The sequence below is a fragment of the Giraffa tippelskirchi genome, chromosome 3, assembly GCF_054371585.1.
Source record: "Giraffa tippelskirchi isolate mGirTip1 chromosome 3, T2T-mGirTip1v1.2.pri, whole genome shotgun sequence".
In the NCBI taxonomy this organism is placed as follows: Eukaryota; Metazoa; Chordata; class Mammalia; order Artiodactyla; family Giraffidae; genus Giraffa; species Giraffa tippelskirchi.
In genome coordinates this window covers 22,646,363-22,660,924 of record NC_137277.1, presented here as the reverse complement: position 1 = coordinate 22,660,924, position 14,562 = coordinate 22,646,363, and the positions used below count along the sequence as shown (strand labels likewise).

General features: G+C 36.0%; 1 protein-coding gene across 10 annotated transcripts in view; it reads left to right on the top strand.

Annotated features, from left to right (window-relative positions):
* The window catches only part of CDK12 (cyclin dependent kinase 12), a 59,996-nt gene that overhangs the window by 22,471 nt on the left and 22,963 nt on the right, over positions 1-14,562 (top strand). For all 10 annotated transcript variants that reach the window (XR_014080105.1, XR_014080102.1, XR_014080104.1 and 7 more), the window contains 7 exons: positions 1,328-1,384; positions 1,762-1,863; positions 7,739-7,816; positions 8,814-8,930; positions 9,301-9,432; positions 10,922-11,133; positions 12,073-12,525. Coding sequence is in view for 6 of the 10 variants with exons in the window: in XM_081582230.1 (XP_081438356.1) it covers positions 1,328-1,384; positions 1,762-1,863; positions 7,739-7,816; positions 8,814-8,930; positions 9,301-9,432; positions 10,922-11,133; positions 12,073-12,525 (1,151 nt within the window). In the remaining 4 variants the exon portion in view is untranslated. The remainder of the gene's footprint in view (positions 1-1,327; positions 1,385-1,761; positions 1,864-7,738; positions 7,817-8,813; positions 8,931-9,300; positions 9,433-10,921; positions 11,134-12,072; positions 12,526-14,562) is intronic.

Sequence of the window (14,562 nt, the reverse complement as noted above, 5' to 3'; positions counted from 1 at the left end):
TTTCCTTTTTGCTTTTCTCAGAAATTGCTTATAAATTGAACTTAAAATGTGATGAGGTATGGGACAAGTGGGTAAGGTGCCCATAATCTTTACTAGGAATGTTGAGTTGATTTAATGTAAAATTTTGTTGCTAGTAGTTACCTGGTTTTAATATTTTGTCCCGTTGCTCAGATTTTGAGGAGCATCTCGTAGAATAGCCTTTTTTCCTCCTCTTCTATCTCATTTTTCTGCTAGATCTGCACTATCAAACACGTGAGATATCCCCAGTCCTTTAAAAAAAGTCAACTGGCTTTTCATTCCCCAAGAGGTAACACAAACTGTACACAAAAATTGAGATAGGTATTATTAATCCAATGGTTAATTATGGTTTTTAAATAGTTTCCCAGCATTTTGTGTTGCATTTTATTAAAATGTTACTTGATTCACTGTCGAAGGATATTTAGCAGAGTGAAACATAGATGTGGTCCCTTTAACGTTAACATTATATAACAATTACATTTTGCTGTATTTGCTCCCTTATTTTTCTGCCTTACTTATTTTAAAGTAAATTACATCAGTATGTTTGACCCTAAATACTCTGACAAAATTATTATATATTATTTTCTAACAGTCTGTATTTTCTGTTTTTTCAGTTATGTCAAAAATATCTTTTGTAGGGAGTTCCCTGGAAGTCCAGTGGTTAGGACTTGGCGCTTATACTGTTGTTGCCCAGATTCAATCCCTGGTCCGGAAACTAAGATCCAGCAACCCCCATGGCATGGCCAGAAAAAAAAAAAACAGTCTTTTGTGGAGCTAATTTGTTCAAACCAGAATCAGTTAGGGATTATGAATTGGATTTAGTTGTTAGGCCTCTTAAATCTCTCTTAATCTGAAATAGCCCATTCAGTTTTTCCCCAACCATAAGTATTTAATCTAGCAGGTTCTAGTCACTGTTGTTTGCCAAGAAATAAAAGAAATATTTAGTTGAGGAATCAAACTCAAAAACATAATAGTACTCTAAAAAAAACTCCCTTAGACTTTGTGGAGTGGTGTGGTCAAAGAAACTTAATCTGGGAGAGTTACCATTAAGATCAGAACTAAAAGGTTAAAATTCATTTTTGTAATTCCTTTAACTCCTAAATTAGCACCTGACTTTTTTTTTTTTGGTTTCATCTTGCTGCATGTGGGATCTTGGTTCCCTGATCGGGGACTGAACCTGTGCCCCCTGCAGCAGAAACTCCAAGTCTTTACCACCGGACTGTCAGGGAAGTCCCAGCACTTGACTTTTTAAGTGTAATTTGGAAGCTCCTGTTGTTACTTATGAAAATAATTATTTTTTGTTTTACAGTGGGCAGATCAAGCTAGCAGATTTTGGACTTGCTCGGCTCTATAATTCTGAAGAGAGGTGAGTCATTCATCAAAATTACATGTAGGAAATAGGAAAAAGTCCTTTTTATTCTTGGCTATGCTAGTATTCTGTAAATTGCAGTAACTGAAGAGTTCCATAATTTTCTAAATGTGTTACCACATAGATTTTAGACACTTAATTCTTTCTGAATTCTTAAACCCACTTTAGAGTGAAATAAATCAACCCAAATTGGAATGGAAGTTATTTCTTCATCATCTTCTGTCCAGTTTACTTTTGAACTGTTAGGTTGCTATGGAACTGTTTTGATGATCCCATCTCCAATTGACAGCTATTTTAATTTGCATTTAGTTATACAAGTATTTTTCATCAGAAACCATTGTAAATTTATGTCATGGTTGTATTTTACTTTTCAGCCGTCCTTATACAAACAAAGTTATTACTCTGTGGTACCGACCTCCAGAACTTCTGCTGGGAGAGGAGCGTTATACACCAGCGATAGATGTTTGGAGCTGTGGGTAAGAGTCCTTTCATTTTTTTTTGTTTGTAACTCACATACTGATGAACTTGTTTTTTGCAGCTCTTCTTTAAGTTCAAAAGCATAGGGATCAACTTTTAGCCAGAGTTCAAAGAAATCTGTTAAATATTTCTTTTTTTTTTTAATAAATTTATTTATTTTAGTTGGGGGCTAATTACTTTACAATATTGTAATAGTTTTTGCCATACATTGACATGAATCAGCCATGGGTTTACATGTGTTCCCCTTCCTGGACCCCCCACCCACCTCCCTCCCCATCCCATCCCTCTGGGTCATCCCATTGCCCCGGCCCTGAGCCCTTGTCACATGCATCGAACATGGAATGGTGTTCTATTTCACATATGATAATATACATGTTTCAATGCTATTCTCCCGGAACGTCCCACCCTCACCTTCTCCCTCAGAGTCCATAAAATTGTTCCATGCATCTGTGTCTCTTATTCTGTCTCGCATATAGGGTTATCGTTACCATCTTTCAAATTCCATATATATGCATTAGTATACTGTATTGTTGTTTTTCTTTCTGGCTTACTTCACTCTGTATAATGGGCTCCAGTTTCATCCATCTCAGTAGAACCGATTCAAATGTATTCTTTTTAATGGCTGAGTAATATTCCATTGTGTATATGTACCACAGCTTCCTTATCCATTCGTCTGCTGATGGACATCTAGGTTGCTTCCATGTCCTGGCTATTGTAAACAGTGCTGCGATAAATATTTCTTAATATCAGACACATAGTTTCATAGATTGCAACTGATATCTCATCTTTTAATTATAGATTCCCCCTCCATCTCTCTTGGGTCCCCCCTCCTTATAATTTTTTTTTTTAAGAAGAAATTGGTTTATTTGTCCTATTGAGTTTCTCACCATCTAGACTTTGCTGATTGCATTCTCATGGTGATTTTTTAGCATAGTTCTCTATTTTTATTTCCTATAAATTGTAGGTGAATTCAGGTCTGATTCCCAATACCCACTGACCCTGAAACTATTTTACAGGTGGTTTTGTGTACTTCTGACAGATCACATAGTCACTTGTATATCCTAGTTGGGGGTAGGAAGCAGTGGGAGCCTCTTGTCCAGAGTACAGGCAATAACTGGGTGCATTATCTGTAGAAAATTTAAAAACAATTTTAAAAAATCCATTACAAATTAGTCAGCTTTTTATTATCTTCTTACACAGGCAGTTCTAAACAATGTCTAAGAAAATATTCATCCCTATTGGAGTGGAGTTACATATACACACACCACTTTATGTAATATATAATTGTCTCGTTTGGAAGTGTTGTTAGCTTTTAGTGGTCTGCATCCATCAATTCATTTGGGTTTTTTTGTGGTATGATATTCTAATCATTTCATTCTTTCTTGGGATAAAGAAAGGTTATCTATTTGGCTAACCTTGGGTACAAATGATATTGAAAAGGCTTAATTAGGAAGTTACCTGGCAGTCCAGTGGTTAAGACTCCACATTTTCACTGGTGAGAACATAGGTTCAGTCCCTTGTTGGGGAGCTGAAATTCCACAAGCCGCCTGGGCGGGGCCAAAAAAATGTTTTTTAAAGGGTTTTATTGAAGGTTTAAATCTTTCATTTTATTTACCAGTTTTCAAAATAATAAGGTGGCTTACTATTATCCTCCAAAGGTGACCAAAGAGAGGTTGTTTGGGGTTTGGTTTTTAGTGTCATTATGAACTCATGGATTTAAACATATTTGAGATGTTTTAATTCATTAGAGTTATCATTCTTATTCCTCTTCAAACTGTCCAGTCTTCAGTCATTGGGAGTTTATTCAGGTTAATTCTTGGGACCTTTTGACTCAACCATAGTGGAATTGATAGCCTCTATTGTTTTCTGGTTCTGGTCTCATCTAGTTCATTTCCTGCCACAGACCTGGAATTGGCCATTTCTCTTAAGCTGTCCTTTTAGTAGAAAATTATATTTAGAGACCACAGTTTGTATGTTAGGGGCATAGACATTTTAAATGGGTCATGTTAATTCTTAAGCTGTATTATTTATATATGCACACTGACCTTGACCTCCATACTTTAGGATTCTGACATATATACTTCACAGGGAGCATATCACTTTTTTCCATCCTTTCTCTCCCCTATTAATGTCCTTCTTTCAAAGGAGAACTACAGGACTTTTATTTCAAAATTCAAAAGGGTGATGGAGAAAGAGCTTAATTTCTGTAGTAGCCTACCCAACTCAGATGAAGTCTCAGTTAAATTTTACTGACTCAAGCTGGGCGTATTTGTGTTCTGGACTATTTGCTTTAACAGTATTAGTGTTTAAATTGTCACAGCTAGGCTCTAAAGTTAACGCCCTATTAAGATGCACAGGGAAAGTTCATAGCTTTGTTGGTATTATTTCTGTGCAATCTACCACCTCAATGCAGTAGCCAAGTGTTGATTACATAATGATGTCTTCCTCACTGAAGGACTAGAAACTGAAAACACAAAAACATAGTTGAAAATTAAAATTGTAGAAAATTATACTTTCTTTAAAAGCTCAGTGACTCATTGAATTGAGATTTTGCTTGGCTTTTGGTGTGCACTTAATACTTTGGTGATCCATGGTAGTCTCTCTGAAGATGTTTTTGTGGGATGTTCTTGGCAGAATTAATCGATGGTGCAGAGCAGTTCAGTGTGAAAATCAAGGGAGAAACCACACAGACTAGTACAACACATTGTACCTAGATCTGTGAACTCAGCAGGGTTGTTCTTTCTGTGTTTTATTTTACCTGTTGTGATAACACTGTATTTGAAATTTGATTTGGCAGTTAATATTAGAAACAAATTTTGCTTATTACACTTTTCCTTCTCTGGATAAGGTTCGAGAGACTATTAGAAGAATTTGAGGTTAACAAATGCTAAAAGAAAGTTGCTGATAACTTTAAAAGCTAGGTTTGTTTGCTTTCTCAAATTTTGTCAAGCTGAAGAATTTCAAAGTTAAACTATATTATAGTCGTCTCTCTGTATCCACAACAGGATTGGGTCTAGAACCCCCTGCATGCAAAATCCTGGGGATGCTCAAGTGTGTTATATTAAATAGTGTAGTGTTTACATATAGCCTACACACACCCTCCCACATATCCTCCACTATATTTTTAATCATCTCTGATTACTTATAATACCTAAACACTGTAAATGCTCCAATAGTTGCCAGCGTGGCAAATTTAAGTTTTGCTTTTTTGAAACTTTCTGGAATTTATTTTCTGAATATTTTCAGTTCATGGTTGGTTGAATCTGGATATGGTACCTACAGATATGGAGGGCTGACTGTAAACACTGGTTTCAGGAGTATTTGTAAATAAATCTCATTTCAGAACATAGGCCAGAAAAGAGATTTGTTGTCCTTTTTTTTTTCTTTCCTCACTTTTTGAAAAAAATATTTCAGGTATAAAAAAGTAGAGTACTGATGTAATTTTTTTCATGCTTTAAATTTATTTTGAAATAATTAGAAAAGATACTAGGATAGTACAAAGAATGTTAGTATAGTCTTTATTCAGATTTACTAATTTTTTTACCCTTTCAATTGAGATTTATAATAAACTGCATATATTTAACGTGTATAATTTAAGTTTTGACGTTGGTGAAACCATCACCACAACCAAAGTAATGTGCTACAAAATTATCCATGTGTTCCTTTGTAGTCCCTCTTTACTGTCCACATCATCCCATTCCCCATACCCACTCTTCTGCTCTCTCTTTAGATTGATTTATATTCTAGAATTTTGTGGTAAATAGAATCATAATGTACATGTTCTTTTTTCACACTGGCAGCTTTTACTCAACATAATTATTTTAAGATCATTTATGTTAGTTTTACTGATTTTTAACTTGCTATGTTTCCTTCTTTAAATAATTTTATTTATTTATTTTTGGCTGTGCTGGGTCTTCTTGCTGCACGGGCTTTTCTCTAGTTGTGACTAGCAGAGGCTAGTCTCTAGTTGCGGTGCTCAGGCTTCTTGTGGTGGTTTCTGTTGTTGCAGAGCATGGTCTCTAGATGCATGGGCTTCAGTAGTTGCGGCTCCCAGACTCTAGAGCACAGTGTCAGTGATTGTGGTGCACGGGCTTAGTTGCTCTGCCGCATGTGGGATCTTCCCAGATCAGAAATTGAACTCGTGTCTCCTGCGTTGATCGGCAGGCAGATTTTTTTGCCACTGAGCCACCAGGGAAGCCCTACATTTCTTTTATATTCATATATATATATATATATATATATGTTGTATGTATATATAATATATACATGTACTTATATGTAATATAACATACAGTATATTCATAGAATAAAATGTATATTTGTATATGTATACCATATATCTTTTTTCCAGAACCATTTGAAAGTAATTTTATATGGTGGTGGTGTAGTTGCTAAATCGTGTCTAACTTTTGTGACCCCACGGACTGTAGCCTACCAGGCTCCTCTGTCCATGGGGTTTCCCAGGCAAGAACACTGGAGTGGGTTGCCATTTCCTTCTCCAGTAGTTCTGTATATTCACACACTAATTTTGTCAGTACGCTCATAATGTCCTGGCAACAATATCTCACGTAATAGAGGATCCAGTCTAGTAGCACATATTACATTTAGTTTTCATTCTTTAATCTGGAACAGTTACTTGGCTTTTTTTCAGTTTTGATTTTGGCTGAAATTTTAGTTAATTTAAAATATTAGTTTCAGGTATACAACAAAATGATTCAGAATTTTTGTGGATTATATTCCATTTCAAGTTACTGTAAAATATTGACTATGTTCCTGTCCTTGTAGCTTATTTATTCTATACATAATCCCCTACCCCTATATTACTCTTTTCCAGTTCCTTCTCCCCACTGGTAGTCATTAGTTTTTTCCCTATATCTGTGAGTTTGTTTCTGTTTTGTTACATTCTGTCATTTGTTTTATTTTTTAGATTATACATATAAATGGTAATATACTGTATTTGTCTGACTTATTTCACTTAAGCATAATACCCTCTAGGTCCATCCATGTTGCAGATGGCAGAATTTCATTCTTTTATATTTCAGAAGTGTTCTTTTTAAGTATTACATTTGTACTCACATGAACCCTGCTTGCCTTTTTCTGGTGATTTTATTTTGGTCACTTAGCTAAGGTGTTGCTTTTTTCACTACTAAATAGTTAACTAGTTTCCCATTTATAATTAATAAATAATTTATGGAGAGATACTTGGAGTCTTACGTAAATATGTCAATATAGTTTTGAAAGGCCTTTTCAAAATGGTGAAAGAATTTAAGCATAATATATTTGAAAGTCCTGTTGAAACTGATTCTGACTGATGACAATGAACTTGACAAATATAAAGTCAAGAGAGCTGTGTATAATGCCCATTCTGCAGAACAGATGAAGAAAAAGGCTAATATTATTCTTACTGGAACTGCTGAGCATCTTTGTAAAAGATGGAGTTTTTTAGTGTTTAGCTATTTCCTTAATTTACAGTGGAATTGGTAGAAAAGGACTCTTGACTCCTTTTTTCTTTATTTTTTTGCCACACTATGTGACATGTAGGATCTTAGTTCCCCCACCAGGGATTAAGCACATGCCCCCTGCATTGAAAGCATGGAATCTTAACTGCTGGACTACCAGGGAAGTCCCTTGACTTCTTGTTTCTGCTTATAGACTATCCTTTATAGGTGGCAAAAATTTGATCTACCAGCAAATCTTAATCTTTAATATTATTTTCACCATAAGAAGTATTTTCTTTTATGAAAGTCAGGCCCTTAGTATTGGGCTTATTTAGTGTATCAGATGCAACCTGATACACTATAAAAGTTTATTGAAATACACTTTAAATAAACTCCAGGGATTTCTTTTCTGACCTCTCAATTTTATTCTTTCTAGATGCATTCTTGGGGAACTATTCACAAAGAAGCCTATTTTTCAAGCCAATCTGGAACTGGCCCAGCTAGAACTGATCAGGTATAGCTGTGTATGTGCTCTGAGTATCCAAGGTTGATCAGTAATCTCATCCTCTAATTTCTAATACTTTTCATTCATTCTACTAAATGATTTTATGCTCCTTATGTCCAAATAAGTTTCTCTTGAGTCAGGTTTACCATATATTTTGTCATGGGCTGTATATATATATACCAACACCCACACACACATACTTATATATGTAAGTAAGTGTATTTCACTTACTTAATTTGCATAGTTTTTATTAGTTTTTCATGTAAAAGCATGCTGTTTTCAGAATAGTTGTTTATTCTTATTTAGGTTAGATTAAGATCAACTTTATTCAGCAAACATTCATTGAGCCTATTCTCTAACAAATTCCTGTCACTGTTAAACTTAAGGATTCAGAAATAGGTCTCTGCCTTCAAGGAACTCAGAGTTTAGTAAATGATGCATCATGTAAACAGATAATTATAAAAGAGAGCCTTTAATAGAGGGTTTGGGTAAGATCTGGGATTGGGATGGAGTTTGAATTTTGTTTTGCAATAAGATTAAAGGGAAGAACATGACAAGCTAATATAGACTTTTTTTGAAATGTGGTGTATAACCCCTTATGTGTTATGCAGTAAACTCAGTTTTCCATCAGAATTCCAGTCTTAAGCTCTCTTCTGCTAGTTTTCCCTACAAGGACGTTATAGGACCAGTTCAGCTCTGAAATTAATGCTAACTGAACAGAACAAAACTGGTAATGAAAATCTATGTGGAACATTAAGAACATGTTTTACAAAGCCAAATATGTGAATCATTTTGGACTATTGTGCCAGTATTTTCTCATTACTATTTTTTAACCAACTCCTCTGTCCTTAAAGCAGTGAGGTCAGGTTTTACCTCTCTGCATGCTTTTTAGTTTAATAAGCCAAAAGCCCCCATACCTGAGGAGGTAATCATTTCTGCTTCTAGAATCTCTAGAATTTATAATGCTCACTCACTTCCTTGTTCTTGCTTTCTGCTTTGTTTTCAGTCGACTCTGTGGTACCCCTTGTCCAGCTGTGTGGCCTGATGTTATCAAGCTGCCCTACTTCAATACAATGAAACCGAAGAAGCAATATAGAAGGCGCCTACGAGAAGAATTCTCTTTGTGAGTTTGACAGATATGTACACCTATGTATGTGTTTGGCTGTTGTTTGGACTTAGCTTTTTCCTGTCCTGGGGAATTAGTGCTATCCCAGTTTATTATGCCAACACACTGGAGGAAAACATTTTATTTTTGAGCACTATGAGTTTCATCATAGTCTTGCATTCAAGGCTTCATGTTTTCTACCTGTGGTACTATTGCATTTCTTGAATCCTGTGTGGAAGCAAATCTGCTTTCTTGTTTAGCCAGGTTCCAACTCCCTTCCCATGTTTTTTACATGGAGCTTGAAATTCAGAGACCTTTGGCACAAGGTTACAGGTTTAAGAACTGTGGAGTCATTGTGAACTTGTTCTTTTGCTCTTCCTTTCCACAGCATTCCTTCAGCAGCACTTGATTTACTGGACCACATGCTGACGTTAGATCCTAGCAAACGTTGTACAGCTGAACAGACTCTACAGAGTGATTTCCTTAAAGATGTTGAGCTCAGCAAAATGGATCCTCCAGAGTAAGTGTTGGTGGTCTTGTAGTGACTCTAAACCCGAGAAACTCAAAATAATAGTTTTTTTAAAAAAGAAGCTGCAGTGGCCAACCAAATAGAGAGGTGTCCTTGAGTATTATGGCTGATAGTTTATTGCTTTGTGTTTTCTTTTTAAACAAGGAACAGATTTAGATATGGTGTTTATTCTAATTGGACTAAGCTATCTTCTTTTGTTCCTGGAGCCCCAGCAGATTGCTCTATAGAGCCTCTTTGACAGTATTCCTTCTAGTTTTTGCTTTTAAACATTTCATCTTTTTTAATTCCCTATATCTGCAATGATCATATTATCCCATATGTACAAGAACAGTCCTAATTTTATTTTATGTATTTTTTTTTTTAATATTTGTTGTTTGTCTGCACCAGGTCTTAGTTGTGGCATCTGGTATCTTTAGTTGTGGCATGAGAACTCCTGGTTGTGGCATGTGAGATCTAGTTTTCTGACCAGGGATCAAACCAGTAGTTTGTCTATCTACTAGGCCATATGTCCTGAATTTTTATATAGAAGATATGGTCTCTGAATGTGTCTTTCTTCTGTCAGAATTTTATTAATTTTCTCTACTATACGGGATCCTCAGAGGTTCTACACGCCCCATCTCACATTCTGATAGAAGCCTTTGACTTTCGCTGACAGCATTGTAACTTTCACGTCAGAGTTTATGGGCATTTCTTTCTTATAGGAACACTGTATCTTAAATGTATGAGATGTTAGTATATGAACAGGTAATAACTACAAATCTGATAATCCAAAGAAGTGTCCTAATTCATTTATTGTGTTTGAATTTTGATGCATTGAATGTGGCTGAAGTATGTCAGCTCTTTAGCAAAAAATGGAAATTTTGGCTGTGGTGATCTGTGTTGTGGTAAGATTTAACTTACTGGAATTTGTTGAGTATTGGAAAGTCCAGAAATGTATTAAACCTCACAAGTGAAAATATTCAGTCATGGAAATTCAGTGGGCAGAAAGAAAAAAGAACCAGTTTTTTGGTCCTAGAAGACCAAGTAACACATAAATTGATCTTACACAGAGATCATTTAATTACAATATGCTCATGTGGTTCCAAGATTTAAATTACTACCTTGCCTGGGCCTTTTGTAAATATTAAGAAGGCATTGCCTTTGTTCTGTTTATTCCTTATTAAAACTTGACCAAGAATAAAAAAGTCTTCTTAATTTTTGTTATGCTAAGCACAAATAATTATAAAACTTAACCATTTGACTGGAATACGGACATTTATAGAGCAGGTGTGTCTGTGTTATTAGCAAGATCTTCATTTCTCACTGTAGAAAGAAATCCCTAAACGCTGCTGCTGTTTACTAACTTTTCTGGTTATTTTTATATTTTTTTTTATCCTTTCCATTTCCCCTTGCTCTTTGCCTCCTTATTTTAATCTCGTGTCCCTCCATTCACTCAGTAATGCACGTTCCCACACACATTTCCCCTTTTGTCTTTTTCCAGCCTCCCCCACTGGCAGGATTGCCATGAATTATGGAGTAAGAAACGGCGACGGCAGCGACAAAGTGGTGTTTTGGTAGAAGAGCCACCTCCACCCAAAGCCTCTCGAAAAGAAACTATCTCAGGGACAAGTGCTGAGCCTGTAAAGAACAGCAGCCCAGCACCACCTCAGCCTGCTCCTGGCAAGGTGGAACCTGGGGCTGGGGATGCAATAGGTCAGTGCTGGGAAAGGAGCCTTTGTGCTTTTATTAAGCACTTGGCAGATTTTGAAGGTCAAGTGTAAGGTTTTTTGTGTGTGTGTGTGTTTTAATTTTTAGCCACTGAAGCGTTAATAAAGAGTTTGATATCCTCATTATGTAAGGGGAAAAGGAGATAAGCCCAGTTTTGTACATGTGGTCTAGAAAACTTAAAATAGATTATTTCCCTATCCTGAAAACTAATATCTCAATTCAGTGTGTGGCATAAATTAGTGAATTAGGTAAGCTGAATTTAAAGATTAGTTTACCCATGGCTTCCTAACATATAATCAGAACCCTGTCATTGTTAGATTTGATAAGACCTTAGAATTTAATCATGTTAAATCACAATCGCTAAATGTAGTTAGTTCTGTAGACTGTTACTTGATCTAAATATATCCAAAACTGTGTAATAATGAATTTTTATAAACAACAAAGTAGCTCTCCTGTGGTACAGCCATTTTTTCTGAATTATAACTTCCTTCCTTGGCTCACTTTTCCTTCATTGTCTATTTAAAACAGTGGCTTTCAATGCTGGCTGCACATTAGATTCATCTAAAAAGCTTTAAACATAAACACCTTCAAACAATTGCCAGATTTCTAGGGAGAGGACCTAAGGCTTCTGAATTTTAAAATCTCTCCTGATGTACAGTAAGGGCTGAAAATCACTGACCTTGAAGAATATAGATAAAGTTACTTTTACTTACAATACAGAGATATTTTAATTAGTCCCTGTATTTTTAAGTGAAAATATAAAGAGTAACAAATGTACCACAATTGGAGGCATGAAAAATGAGACATTCAGAGTGAAACTTCATTCATTGGATATTGTAAGTTGCTATTGTCAGTTGAAGACGGCAAAAGTCCTTGTGTTGCCTTGCCTCATCCTCTTATATTGGTTCCACTGTCTCTCCACAGGCCTCGGTGATATCACACAGCAATTGAATCAAAGTGAATTGGCAGTGTTACTGAACCTGCTGCAGAGCCAAACGGACCTGAGCATTCCTCAAATGGCGCAGCTGCTTAACATCCACTCCAACCCAGAGATGCAACAGCAGCTGGAGGCCCTGAACCAATCCATCAGTGCCCTAACGGCTGCCACTTCCCAACAGCAGGACTCAGAGCCCACAGCCCCAGAGGAATCTTTGAAGGAGATAGCCCCTGCCCCAGCGGTCCAACCTTCAGCAGAACAGACAACCCCTGAAGCTTCAAGCACACCAGCTGACATGCAGAATATGTTGGCAGTTCTCTTGAGTCAACTGATGAAAACCCAGGAGCCAGCAGGCAACCTGGAGGAAAACAACAGTGACAAGAACAGTGGGCCACAGGGGCCCCGAAGAACTCCCACAATGCCACAGGAGGAGGCAGCAGGTAAACAGACCGGTCATGAATCTCATTGAGCTCAGGTGCTGTTGATCCTCTTAAAAATCTCTAATGTTTTCTTTTTCACATCAGTGGCCTCAGTTTCAGTTTTTCTGTAACTTAGTCTACAGAAGAACATAGCACCAAGTGATGTGTTTCTTGCCCAACTTCTTTTATTTAAGTCTCAAAGCTTCTTACCTTTCGTATACTGATTGTTTTTCCATTTTTCCATTTCCTAGGAAGTAGGTAAGTAAAATCCCTGTGTTCTCACACAAGAAAACCACAGCCATAGCTAGTGATGCATCTTGAACCACTGTGTATGTGGTGGTCAACTAGTACTAGCACTTGAAAATCTGCCTTCCAAGCAAACCATTATCAGATTGTACAAATAGCCACTTGTACTCTAGTACAGTGGATGCTAGGTACTGAGTTCCTGGAAACATACAGTCAAGAAAGGCCTAATAAAATATCATTGTTAATCTCCCAAAGAATGATCTGAGAAGATTTCTAAGCAGATAATTAACACCGTACATTTCCTTTCCAAAAAATAGCATATAAAAATGATTTCTTTAAATCTGTGTTCCTGAAGGATAAGTGAATGGACCCCAGATTAGGAACTGAACATTATTATTTTTTAAAAATCTGAAAAAAGGAAATTTGTATACTTTGATCTTACATAAGCACAGCATGCAATTTATTAGAGGGAAAAGAAGTTTAAATTTTCTAGTCAATTCTGATTCACAATCTTTATTTCTAAAATCTTTACTTATCTGTAAGTGTTTTCAACTCCTTGGAAATTTTTGCTGTCCATGAAGACCCCATGAATTGGGGAAATGAGAAGATGTACAAGGGCTGTTGGAGTACACTAACCTTCAATTTTTAGGGTGTTGCATTCACATTTCAAATCGGTTGGTGCAGAGTATATGCCTTATTTCCACTGGTACAGGATCAAATAAGTTATTGTATGTAAAGTTTTAAAAGAAAGATAAATAAATTATCCTCTTTACTTTGTGGATAAGGAAACTGCAATCTAGGGAATTTAAATAAGCCTGCCTATGGTCCCACTGCTGGAACCATATTATTGGCAGAAGCAGGACTAGAATTCCTGTACTTTCTTAATGAATGTGTTTCTTAATTCACTTTGCTATTATGTCATAACAATTCCAATAGTTTTTTTAAGAGACTCTGGGATGTGGAATAACAGAGAAAGCAAATCTAGAATTAAAGCAGGTCTCTTTGTCTCATCTCTCATACTCTCCTCCCTCGTACCACCACCCACCCCCTCACCAGCCAAAAAAAACAATTCAACTATAATCAATAACTGAAAGAAGTTGTTCAAGTTAAATGGCATAGTGATTTGATTGAAAGAAATTCATCTAATAATTGAGTCAACAAGCTATCAGCCAAATGGTGAAAATGAACTAAAATTTAGGCCTGGCTCATGGCCAGAAATTACTGGATTTGCTTTTCAGAGGAGAGTAAAAATCCCATCCCTAATTATTCCAGTCACTTCTGGATTATTCAGTTGGTGACTCTCCTATACCTCTATCTTGCTCCTGCTACCTCTCATGTGGCTGTTTTGTTGTTCATCAGCACTTCCACCAGAGGGCAGACTGAGTTAGCCAGAGAAAGGAAAAAATCTATCACTCTGGCTACTATTTAGCTGTTCTGTACTTGTTGAGAAATGGTTATGGTTGAAATCTAATTATTAAAATGAAAATTTCAATTATTTGTATATTTCATTGATCCCTCTCACCATTGGTACAGACTGTTAAGGGTTGGCAATATTGTTAACACTTTGAATCTTACAACTATGTTTTTTTAATGTGATCTTTATTTTTAATTCTTTTAAGATGTTTTATTAGCCTTTAATAGTTCTTTACAACCAGTCTGCCTTTGCTATTTTGAAATAGTTTTCGTTCTCTCATTAATGTGAAAGAATGTGAGCTCAAGAATTAGTTCTATTGAAATACAACTAAACTATTTGTATAAAAGGCAAAGTTTAAATATGAAATGTAGTATAGATGGAAGAAAGTAAGTTTAGCT